At 41.1% G+C, this 13,217-nt stretch overlaps 3 protein-coding genes across 3 annotated transcripts in view; 2 read left to right on the forward strand and 1 right to left on the reverse strand.

Moving 5' to 3' along the window:
- The window catches only part of LOC310830553 (olfactory receptor 2AP1-like), a gene marked incomplete at both ends in the record, with an annotated part of 456,446 nt that overhangs the window by 366,148 nt on the left and 77,081 nt on the right, over nt 1–13,217 (reverse strand). The window lies entirely within an intron of this gene.
- LOC310830855 (olfactory receptor 10A7-like) lies at nt 4,310–5,263 on the forward strand (the record flags this gene model as incomplete). Its single annotated transcript, XM_083710691.1, has 1 exon — nt 4,310–5,263. The coding sequence occupies one exon, from the start codon at nt 4,310–4,312 to the stop codon at nt 5,261–5,263; it is 954 nt and encodes a 317-aa protein (XP_083566817.1).
- On the forward strand, nt 10,290–11,243 carry LOC310830856 (olfactory receptor 10A2-like; the record flags this gene model as incomplete). The annotated part of the gene is made up of 1 exon (XM_083710692.1): nt 10,290–11,243. One exon carries the CDS (start codon nt 10,290–10,292, stop codon nt 11,241–11,243), a length of 954 nt encoding a protein of 317 aa, XP_083566818.1.

Below are 13,217 nucleotides of genomic sequence, written 5' to 3' on the forward strand. Positions count from 1 at the left end.
CAAGTTCTAGTTATTCAGCTCCTACAGACAAATTTCTCTCCCTCACCTATACTGTGGCTCCAGCCATGTTCAATCCTGTTATCTACAGCCTGAGGAACAGACAAATGAAACATGCCCTGAGCAGTTTGTTAGCCAAAAGCAGACAGTTTGTAGGCATGGGAAACATTCATTTTGGTGTCTGACTAATTAGACAATCAATCTCTTTGGAAATGGCTACGCACCTCTTAAGGGCCAAATCTCTAGGTTATTCTTGTGACCCAATTGTCCTTTATCCCTTCAGAAATTGGTGATGGCAGAGCAGGGGTAGGGTATCTTTTGTCCTCTGGTTGCTGTTGGCCTCAGTGGGAAGAAAAGAAGAAGAAGAAGAAGAAGAAGAAGAAGAAGAAGAAGAAGAAGAAGAAGAAGAGTAGTAGTTTGGATTTGATACCCCGCCTTTCACTCCCCTTAAGGAGTCTCAAAGCGGCTAACATTCTCCTTTCCCTTCCTCCCCCACAACAAAACTCTGTGAGGTGAGTGAGGCTGAGAGACTTCAGAGAAGTGTGACTAGCCCAAGGTCACCCAGCAGCTGAATGCAGAGGAGTGGGTAATCGAACCCGGTTCACCAGATTACAAGTCTACCGCTCTTAACCACTACACCACACTCTCTCTCATTCTCTCTTAGGAATGATGGCAACTGCAGTCCAACAACATCCAAAGGACAACAGACTCCTCATCCCTGCACTAGGTTGAGACTGCATTTCTTAGTGCAGAAAGTATTGATCTAATGCGTAGAGATCTTTCCTATTCTAATTAGTTCAAGAGGGTTCTAGAAGCTTCTCTGTGTGAAAGAAACTTCATGATATTTAGGTTATTCCCTCAGAGAAGCTGAGTACAGCTGGTTTGAACTGGTTCTCTTCTCTCTTCTGTCAAGGTCATGCTGACTGTAAAACTAAGGCCTGAAGGAGCCTGGGTTTCACTTTCTCTTTCTATCTCTTTTCCTTCTGGTGTGGTGTTCTATACTGTACATAGTACAGTGGTACTTCGGGTTACAGACGCTTCAGATTACAGACCCTTCAGGTTACAGACTCTGCTAAACTGGAAGCATTACCTCGTGTTAAGAACTTTGCTTCAGGATGAGAATAGAAGTCACGTGGCGGCAGTGCGGCAGCAGCAGGAAGCCCCATTAGCTAAAGTGGTACCTCAGATTAAGAACAGTTTCAGGTTAAGAACGGACCTTCAGAATGAATTATGTTCTTAACCCGAGGTACCACTGTATGCTTAGTGTGTTAAGGTTTACATTTATAAGTTATTGTAAGTTTAAGTTAAGTCTGCTGTAATTGGATTTCTTATGGACAGGGCCAATCCTGAATGTATTGGATTTGTGACCATTATGCTTATTTGCCTTCAGTAGCAGTAAAGCTCTGCAATTGCCTCTTGTCTATTTTTGGGGAAGCCTGCAACATGTTTAAGTTGTTACTCTGCTAACTATACATTGGAATCTACTCTGGATCAATATTGAGTAGAATTACATGACAGAAACACACAGTTGCAGTTGGAGCTGACCTACACAGAAGCAGCAGTCATGCCACAAAAGTAACAAAAGGGCCTAAATAAAAGATCAAAATCGATATTTTAGTGTGGCAGCACCAACACTTTGGAACTTCCTGCCTGTCGACATGAGACAGGCACCTTGACTGTAATCTATTTTGTGTGTGCTAAGAAACATTTTTGTTTAGGCAAGCCTACCCAAACATCTAGGGTGTTGATGTATGTCTTATCTGTTCTTAGTTTACTGCTGATTTCATTTTTTGAATATTTTCAATAGTTGATATTAACTGATTTTCCTGATCGTTTTATTCTCTTTGTTAATGACTTTGAAGTTTGTCTTTACAATCAAGCAATGTATAACTTTTATTAAATAAATAAATTAAATCATAAAAAATACATCCTATATTAAATTGCCTATAAAGTTTTTCTCTCCTTTTAGAAACATCAGCAGTTATTCATTAGGTCTGTGCATATGGCCCGCAAAGACCCACAATCCTGAACTGAATCAGGACAATCTGGGAAAGTGAATCAAGGCTTGCCCCAGGGACTGGTGAACTTCGGATTCCAAATTTCAGCAGCCTGCTCATGGGGGCCAAGGTCCCTTCAGCCTCCCCAATAAAATATTTGAGGCCCCCCAAAAAATGTTGATAGGTATTGCCATTTAAATGGTGTGAGTGTGCCATGCCATGTGATCAATGATGTGGGGCAGGATTTTTCTGCCCCCCCCCAAATATTTTATTCAAGTTGGCATCCCTGGCAGCACCTAAGTGACAACCATAGGGTACAATCATGGGCAATATATATAGCAGTCCAGAATGAATACTCAGTAAATAGCTGATGTTGCCTAACCTGGCCACAAATTTTGTACAAAGAAGTCAGGATGAATTTTCCATAAACAGGTCATCTAGAAGTGACCTTACAAGCAAGCTGAACCACCTAAATCCTTACTTTCTTATTTAAAAATATTTCTTATAATCTCCATGTCTGGGAGATTATATGTGTGTGTGTATAATGACTACATTGGTCATTATAACTCTTTGAAAGAGCATCAGGGAATGATTTTCATGAATGACTTAGACCAGGCTTGGTTTCACCAAGAAAGGGTGTAGTTGGCCCAATGTGATATATAAGGCAAAGTCAGTAAGAAGTACAATGGAAGCAGGGAAGAACGTTAATTCCCTTCCTTCCACAACTGCCAGTCTGGATAGGCCAGTCAGGACAGAGCTATCAAGTAAGCTGTCACCATACTTGCTTAGCACCCTCTGCCCCCAGATAGGGGTGATTTCCCCCAGATAGGGAGGACCCAAGGTAGGTAATGAGCAGGGAAGACCTAACCTTCCTGGCTGTACTCTGAGCCCAATGTGGCTTTCTTTTCTTCACCATTCCCCAATTTAAAGACATGTAGCATGAAATGGTTTAGACACATTAGAAGAAAATTTCCTTTCAGTTTGGTGGAACTAGACAAAGGAGCTGAAAATAAGAAAAACAAAATATCGCTATGTGATATTAGGGAAGAAACACTCCTAACAATGGGCTGGGTTCACATCCAAGTGCTGTTGCTGGCTTCCATTTTGTTTGTATGAATCACTCAAAGTGATATGCGAAAATTAAAAGCAAATATTATAAGTCAATATTAAGCAAAGGGGGAAAAAGAAACACTAACAGTGCATTCCAGTACATTTCTGCTCAGAGGTAATTTCCCTTGAGATCAAAAAGGCTCACGTGCAGGTAGGTGGATAAAGGATTGAAGCAAACAAATCATGCACTAAAGTGGTGACATGCAGCAAACCAGCAAATGTGTACAGAGACCTGTGCATGTCCGTACAGTCATATGTCCCTTTGAGCAAAGGACTGTCACAATGGATACCTGAATAACCTTAATAATGCATGTAGCCACTCCAACCGTCATTCATTGTGATCTGTTTTGGAGCACAGCTCCCAGAGGGAAGAATATGGGAGAATAAAACATGGTCATTGTCGCTGGTGAAGAGGCAAATATGTTGCAAGCAGCCTAAGATTCCTGCCTTCTATCAGTGTGGCTGAAAAATCACTAGTGCCACTGGTGAGTCAAGAGCAGAGAGCTGGGTGTGACCTTCCAGGTATTCCGTAAGTACGAGATTATTTTATTTTGAAGGCTTTGGCATGTTTCACTCTTATTACACTCCTCATGATTGATACTAAATGATTTCTTGGACAATGATTATTTTTCAAGTTTGATGCATTTCTTAAGGAACAATCCTACCAAAGGTTGGCACTTATAAATCCTGTTTTTAATAAAGAAAATGATGATTATATCAATTGCCTTTTCAGTGAAATCGTTCAATGATGATTAAAATAAAACTTCCCCATATTAAGAAGACATGGAAGCTATAGGCATAATTTATTATAAGATCACTTCTAAATCCTATTGGTTTCAGTTAAGTACTTTATTCTATTCCAGCACTGAAAACAATAGGGCTTAAAACTGATGTAGCTAGATCACCTATTTATAATATAAAATTTACATGAGATAACAGTAGTTAAAAACACGCCATCTACTTATATTCCACTCATTCTTCAAAGAGTTCATTAAAGCTTAAATATAATCCATAGAAGGTATAATATGAAGGCAATGCTAGAACCAGACCTGAGTAACTTGTTTTAGAAATATGCTATGTGACTTTGGATCATTCCCTGATCTGCTAGGAACTCTTATAACAGAGTTCCACATATACATTATATAAAAAGATTTTGTAGGACCAATCATATCCTAAAATAATGTTCATTATGTTCTTTTTCCAGGATGCAGAACAGAAAAGAACACATTCTACAAAACAGTACAACACCGGCAACGTTCATCCTCCTGGGTCTTTCTGATGATCCAAACCTGCAAAGTGCATTATTCTTCACTTTCCTGGCACTTTATATCATCACTCTGGCAGGAAACCTTCTCATCATTCTTCTGACATTGGTTGACTCTGCCCTCCACACTCCCATGTATTTCTTCCTAAGAAACCTGTCTTTTCTGGAGATCTGCTACACATCAGTCAATGTCCCTAAGATGCTGTCAAACCTCCATTCTGGAAATAAATCCATCTCCTTCATCGGATGTGCTCTGCAGACCTACTTTGATTTCTTCCTTGGTGGGTCAGAATGTTTCCTTTTGGCCGCAATGGCCTATGATCGATATGTTGCCATTTGTAAGCCCTTACACTACCACGTCCTGATGAGCCAAAAAGTTTATACTACTTTAGCTGTGGCATCTTGGTTAAGTGGGTTTCTGATGTCCTTTGGTCACACCAGCATGGTGTTTACTGTCTCCTACTGTGGCTCAAATGTGATCAATCACTTTGTCTGTGACATCCCTCCTTTGCTGAAATTGGCTTGTGGGGACACCTCAAGGGTTGAAATTGCAGTCTTTGTGGTGGCTATGATTTTTGTGACTTTGCCTTTTATCCTGATCTTGATGTCTTATGCGGGCATTATAACCACCATTGTGAAGATCTCCTCCTCAGAGGGTCGGAAGAAAACCTTCTCCACCTGCTCTTCACACCTCATTGTGGTGACCTTGTTCTATGGTTCTGCTTGTATTACATATTTGAAGCCCAATTCCACTTACTCACCAAACACTGACAAATTTCTCTCACTTTTCTATACAGTTATCGGTCCCATTTTGAACCCCCTCATATACAGCTTGAGGAATAAAGAGGTAAAGGGTGCCTTTAAAAGAATTTGGGATAGAAGACCCTTTCGGTGATAAAAATGAACTGACATATTGTGGGAATTCCAAAATAGGTAGGGACTTGTACCTACTGATTTCTGAAAGCATTAGCTTGGATCCAGAATGATTTAGTAGACCTGTGGTCCCCTTAAAATTAATGGGATTAAGTTAATTATGCTTTAATATATGATCCTTGATTTAAATGGGAATTTAATTCATCTGACCTTGCCTGTATCTACCTAACAACTCAAACAGTGGGATAATTTATAGTAAATAAATTTGAGTGAGGAAAGATTGTGCTTCTCTCCTAGTGAAATCTACAAAAATCCCCCAAAAGATATCTCAGTGAGGGTTGGAGATTCGTCCTAAACATTTTGTACAGTGGTACCTCGGGTTACATATGCTTCAGGTTACATACACTTCAGGTTACAGACTCCACTAACCCAGAAATAGTACCTCGGGTTAAGAACTTTGCTTCAGCATGAGAACAGAAATCGTGCTCCAGCGGTGCGGCGGCAGCAGGAGGTCCCATTAGCTAAAGTGGTGCTTCAGGTTAAGAACAGTTTCAGGTTAAGTACTGACCTCCGGAACGAATTAAGTACTTAACCTGAGGTACCACTGTATTGGGGAATGGATGGAAAACTCTTGGGGGAAGTGTGAATCATCCTCAATTAAGCTTGGAACCTAATATAACTTAATATGAAAGTCATTCTCTGTCAGAAAGTTTCCTGCCCCTTCATCCCCAACCATTGGAGCCGAAGGGTAAATCACAAGCTTTGTCTGCAAAAGGTCCCATGTTCAGTTCAGGCAGGGCTGGGGAAGATTTTTACCTGAAACTCTGGGGAACTTCTGCCAAGCTACATTTAGAGGTGGGGTTTATTGCATGAGTTTTTCCAGTTATGATGCTAGTGCTTCTGTCCCAATTTCTCACATTCCTTTTGCACTGCAATAGCAGCTACATTCCAGAACTGTGGTGTTTTTTATATTTAAAAAATTGCTAAAATGCCGAACTACATTATAAAGGACAGGAAAGAATTATATGCAGGGATACTGCCCACATTTTGTCACATGAACTCACAATGCAATAATTCCCTCCGTTTGGACTTCTCCTAGCATGCTTCTGTCCCAGTGGTGCTTTCATTTGTCTATTTCATCCAGTATAAAGAACCCTAAATCTACCTTTCTTCTGCATTGATTTCCAAAATTTGCAGAGACTAAATTAGTGTTGATTGCCGTCCCCCTGGCTACTGAATGCCTTGTGATTGTCTGGACACTGCCAGATATCATTCAAGACCTACCTGGATCAAACCTCTTGGAATTGAACTGCTGCCATATAGCCCATTGTCTCTGAACACCCCTCATATTACTTGACCATCATAGACCCTCCACATTTCCCTTTTTTACAGGGATAGTCCTGGATTTACAGAAGTTGTCTCAGTTTCTGGTTCGATCCCAGAATGTCCCACTTTTTCTTAGGATGTCCCTATTTTCATTGGAGAAATTTTCGAGGTATGGAGTTTGGCAACCCCTAAGCCAAGGAGATAAGTAACTGTACAGCCTTTGAAGGAAGCATTGTATAGGGAATGTGTTTTTTTAATGTTTAATGTTTTTTATGTTTTTATATATGTTGGAAGCCACACAGATTGGCTGGGGCAACCCAGTCAGATGGGCAGGGGATTGATAATAATAATAATAATAATAATAATAATAATAATAATAATAATAATAATGTGTCCTTCTTTTCATTGGAGCCAGTTGGAGGGTTTGAAATCAATGCTGCTTCTTTGCACAGAATTATACCCAAAGGCTGATTGTAAGTAGCTGCAGTAAGATAGGTACTACAGGAGGTTGAACCAGTTGACCCTCAGGGTCCCTTCCAACTCTGCAGTTCTATGCTATTATTATAGCAAGGCATGGGATGACCTGTGGAATTATTTCTATTGTTATCGTGGAACTACCATTTGTCCTCTTACTTTCTGCTTAGCTCTTAATAAACTTCATCCAAATAACTGTCTGGATTATCCTGTGTATTGCTGCCAGACACAAATGGAATTTTTCACTTATGTGTCTACAACATTTTGGAGTCATTCTATATGTGTTAAGATTGGAGTCTGCCAAAGAAGAGAAAGCTACATTGGGCTCAGAATGACCGCTCCTCGCTTAAAACGGGGGGGCGCCCTTTGCGTGGACGCGTGCAGCCCTGGATCTGGAGTGACCCCATCAGCATAGGCTTTGCCTTCCCTCAGGTGGGATACCTGGAGGTCCCCGCCTACCCCAGTGAGTTGTCCAATCCCACCTGGGGGAAGCGTTGCCAGGGAAACCAGGCCAAGTAGGGGGAGGGATTACCTGCCCACACAATAGAGGGTGGATCTTACCTGGTAATCCTCACTTGGCTCCAGAGCTTCTCCCACCCTACCCACCCTCAGTTAATGTCTTCTTTTGCAGGTTAACTTTTCTTCATAGGTTTTGCAGGTTAACCTTTCTCCACAGGTATGCGGGCACTGCTACGATAAGGTCGCTGTTAAAGGGCCGGAAAGGAATTTCCCTGCATTGGCAAAATGTCACAACTTTGGCGGTATCAGGCCTTGGGTGGAATCCTTTAGTCCATCTTCCTCTTTGCGGCTGCGATACCAGGGTTCCCCGTTAAACGGGTTTCTGAAGGGAGGCTTTGACCATACGCCGAAAGGTCGTCATTGCTCTCCCCTGCAGCGGCGGCGTAACGGGGGCGGCTATCTCTGCTTGAACATATGTTCTCCAGAGCCAGACCTTCCCCCCCCCCCCACACACTGGATAACCCTGTAGCTCCCTAGGTCCTCGGCTGGGGACTGGGGAGGGAGAACGCCCAATGCCTGAGCCAAGGTCTACCCACATTTGAAATTTAATAAAGTTGTGGCCAATTTAATCCCATAGCATGTTGTCTAGAGTTGTTATTCCACATGACGGGGGGGGGGGACGACCGCGTGGGATCTGGGGACTCCGCCTGTCCACGCAAAAGATCCAAGAACGCTAGGTGCTCTCTGTGTCTCCCCTCCTCATTACCTGCTTTGGATCCTCTGAAATCACCCGTTTGGCTGCAGAATATATTAAGCAGATAGAGGAGGGGCAGCTTACTTGCTGGTTCAGGCATAACTGACCTACACCCAGACTGACAGCAGTGGAAGGAAGGGAATGAAATTTCTCCCCAATCCCTTCACTGTACTTTTTATGAACTTTGTTTTGTATACCTAATGGTGGTAACTACAACTTTTATTGGTGAAATCAAGCCTGGTCTCAGTCATTCAGGACAATCACCCCTGTAGCCCTTTCAAAGACTTATAATGGCCAAGGTAGAATATGCAAATCTATCATCTATATCTAGCTATCTGTCATCTATCTATCTAATCAAAAGATGTCACTTTTGGGAGGAAAGGTAAGGATTTTAGTGGTCCAGCTTGCTATTAAGGTCAGTTCTCGATTATCTGTTTATTTAGCATTCATACTGATTTCTGTGTACAATGTTTGTGGCAAGGATAGGCGTCACCCACACTTACATTTTCTCCACGCTTTCCAGAAATTGTCTGCAATTTAAAGCTTCTTTTCTGAATGCTTCCACATCACCTCCTCCAGGACGTCCTCATGAAAAAACACTCTTTAAAGTTGAATTGGAGCAAATGTCAAACCTCAGAAAACCCGAATTGACATTTGCTCTGATTCAGCCTGGAAGAGTGGGTTTTCATGGGGAAAGCACTGGCATGGGGGGCGGGGAACCAAGGACACAGAGATTTAAATCCCGTATTTGTGCCTGGAAAATGATGGGGAACTGAGCATTAATTCTTGTTTGTTTGCAATAGGTTATACAATACGGTCAAGAAAGTGTTTTAACATTACAGTATATTTGTTGGAATCAATCTGTCTCAATGAATCTGATTGTTTGAGGACAATCAAACCACTGAATTGGCAGAAATGAATGGATGTTCTGGGCTGCTCAGATGACAAGACCCCCTTCTCAACCTCACTGATGTAGTCGGGATGAAACAGCAATACATTTGACACCAGCTTAACTGCAGGAGTTGTCCCAGAAGACTGCTTCTGGGAGCCACAGGTGACAGCTGAGTGGAGGGTGGGGACCAAAGGGAAACAAACTACCCAAGAAGAATCATTTGGGTACCAACAGAGGTACTACCCCTCCCCACCCCATTCAACCCATGCAAGGGGTTGGTCTGGATGACCCTTATGTCCCTTCCAACTCTACAGTTCTATAATTCTATGTGTGCATAGCCATATGCCCCATAAAATAAAGAATGAAGGGCTTTAAAGTCATCTTAATAGAAATATCACAATGGATAAGTGAATAGCTACATTAATGCATCTGCCTGATCAGTGAGTTATTCATTGTGATCTGTCTTGGAGCAGAGCTCCCAGAGGGAAGAATCTGGCAGAATAAAACATGGCGAAGAGGCAAATACACTGAAAGCAGCCTAGGATGACTATGTTCTATAACTGTGGCTGAGAAATCTGTAGTGCAACTAGGGTGTCAGGAACAGAGAGCTGGCTGTGACCTTCCAGTGTTCAGTAAGTACCAGATTGTTTTCTTCTGAAGCCTTTGACATGTTTCACTCTGAAGGAACACACTTCGTAAATTCTTTCTCTTGAATGATACTAAATTATTTCTTGGACAATGTTTATTTTTCAAGTTTGATGCCTTTTAATAATGCTATTTAGGAACAATCCTACCAAAGGTTAGCACTTGCTATGTTTAATAAAGAAAATTATATTGATGGAAATGCATATATAGATGGAAATTTCAGAGAAATCTCTTTTATGATTATTAAAAAATTCTTCCCCATATGAACAAGACACAGAAGCTATAGGTATAATTTGGAATTTTTATTATAAGATCACTGCTAAATCCTATTGATTCCAATCAAGTTAAACACTGCAGTATGTGCCTTTGAATCGTTCCCTGATCAGCTAGGCAGTCCTTGAACAGAGTTCCACATATAATCTATATAAAGAGATTTTGTATAGCCAAACAATCATATTCTAAATTACAGTAATCAGTTCTTTATGTTCTCTTTCCAGGATGCAGAACAGAAAAGAACACATTCTACAAAACAGTACAACACCAGCTAAATTCATCCTCCTGGGTCTTTCTGATGATCCCAACCTGCAAAGTGCATTATTTTCCAGTTTCCTGGTACTCTATATCATCACTCTGGCAGGAAACCTTCTCATCATTCTTCTGACATTGGCTGACCCTGCCCTGCACACCCCCATGTATTTCTTCCTAAGAAACCTATCTTTTCTGGAGATCTGCTACACATCAGTCAATGTCCCTAAGATGCTGGCAAACCTCCTTTCTGGAAATAAATCCATCTCCTTCATTGGATGTGCTCTGCAGACCTACTTTATATTCTTCCTTGGTGGGTCAGAATGTCTCCTTTTGGCCGCAATGGCCTATGATCGATATGTTGCCATATGTAAGCCCTTACACTACCCTGTCTTGATGAGCCAAAAGATTTATACTACCTTAGCTGGAGCATCTTGGTTAAGTGGGTTTCTGATGTCCTTTGGTCACACCACCATGATGTTTACTCTCTCCTATTGTGGCTCCAATGTGATTAACCACTTCTTTTGTGACATCCCTCCTTTGCTGAAATTGGCTTGTGGGGACACCTCAGGGGTTGAAATTGCAGTTTTTATGGCGACTATGATCTTTGGGACTGTGCCTTTTATCCTGATCTTGATGTCTTATGCTGGCATTATAACCACCATTTTAAAGATCTCGTCCTCTGAAGGTCGGAAGAAAACCTTTTCCACCTGCTCTTCACATCTCATTGTGGTGACCTTGTTCTATGGTTCTGCTTGTATTACATATTTGAAGCCCAATTCCACTTACTCACCAAACACTGACAAATTTCTCTCACTTTTCTATACAGTTATCGGTCCCATTTTGAACCCCCTCATTTACAGCTTGAGGAATAAAGAGGTAAAGGGTGCCTTTAAAAGAATTTGGGATAGAAGACCCTTTCGGTGATAAAAATGAACTGGCATATTGTGGGAGTTCCAAAATAGGTAGGGACTTGTACCTACTAATTTCTGAAAGCATTAGCTTGGATCCATAATTTTTTATTAGAACTGTGGTCCCCTTAAAATTAATGGGATTAAGTTAATTATGCTTTAATATATGACCTTTGATTTAAACGGGAATTTAAACAATGGGATAATTTATAGTAAACAAATTTGTGTGAGGAAAGATTGTGGTTCCCTCCTAGTGAAATCTCCAAAAATCCCCCAAAAGATATCTCTGAGAGGTTTGAGTATTCATCCTAAACAATTTGTGTTGGAGAATGGATGGAAACTATTGGGGGAAGTGGGAATCATCCTCAATAAAGCTTGGAACGTAATTTAACTTAATATGAAGGTCATTCTCTGACGCAAAATTTCCTGTCCCTTCATCCTCCACCATCGGAGCCCAAAGGTAGATCACATGCTTTGTTTGCAAAATGTTCAGTCCAGACAGGGCTGGGAAATATTTTTTTCCTGAAATTCTGGGAAAATTATGCCAAACTGCATTCAGAGGTGGGATTTATTGCATGAGTTTTTCCTTTATGATGCTAGTGCTTCTGTCCCAATTTCTAACATCCCTTTTGACTTGAATAGAAGCTGCATTCCAGAATTGTGTTTTTTTAAAAACAACAACAACAACAACTAGCTACTCCACCATGCTGCATTAGATTTTAAATGGCAGGAAAGAATTACATGCAGGGATACGTCCCTCATTTTGTCATATGAACTCACAATGCAATAATTCCCTCTCTTTGGACATCTCCTAGCATGCTTCTGTTCCAGAGGTGTTTCCATTTGTCTTAATCAGCCAGTACAAAGAACCACAAACCCATCTTTTTTCTGCATTAATTTCCAAAATTTGCAGAGACTAAATTAGCACTGATTGGCATCCCCCTGGCTACTGACTGCCTTGTGATTGTCTGGGCAGTGCCAGATGTCATGCAAGACCTACTTGGATCAAACGTCTTGGAGGTGAACTGTTGCCATATAGCCCATTGTCTCTCAACATCCCTCATATAACTTGAGCATCACAGACCCTCCATGTTTCCTTTTTTTTACAAGGGCAGTTCGGGATTTACAGAAGCTGTCTCAGTTTCTGATCTGATCCCAGAATGCCCCACTTTTCATTAGAATGTCCCTGTTTTCACAGGAGAAATATTGTGTGTATGGAGTTAGGCAACCCCCGAGCCAATTAGATAAGTAACTATAGAGTCTTTAGAATATATCTGAAAATATATGTACAGGGAAGTTTTTAAACATTTTATTCAGTTTTTATATATATTATGGAAGCTACCCAGAGTGGCTGGGGCAAGCCAGTCATATGGGCAGGGGATTTATAATGTTAGCTGCAGCAGCAGCAGCAGCAGCAGCAGCAGCAACAACAACACTAAAGATAATAATAATAATAATAATAATAATAATAATAATAATAATAATAATAGAAGAAGAAGAAGATATCCCTCTTTTCATTGGATAAATATTGGAGGGTCTGCAATCAATGCTGCTACTTTGCACCGAATGAGACCTAAAGGCTGATTATAAGTAGCTGCAGTAAGATAGGTCCTGCAGGAGGTTGAACCAGTTAACCCTCAGGGTCCCTTCCAACTCTATGATTCTATGATACTATAATAGGCAGGCATGGGATAACCTGTGGGTGTGTTTTTTATTCTTTAATCTTGTTGAAGCAACTTCCTGTCTTCCATTTGTCCTCTTACTTTCTGCTTAGCTCTTAATAAACTTCATCCAAATAACTGTGTGGATTATCGTGTGTATTGCTGCCAGACCCAAAGGGAATTGTTAACTTGTGTGTCTACAACATTTTGGAGTCATGCTACATGTGTTAAGATTAGAGTCTGCAAAGAGGAGAAAGCTACATTGGGCTCAGAGAAGATCCAGGAAGGCTAGGTGCTCTCTGTGTCTCCCCTCCTCATTACCTGCCTTG

Source organism: Podarcis gaigeae (assembly GCF_964106915.1).
Source record: "Podarcis gaigeae genome assembly, chromosome: 13".
Classification (NCBI taxonomy): Eukaryota; Metazoa; Chordata; class Lepidosauria; order Squamata; family Lacertidae; genus Podarcis; species Podarcis gaigeae.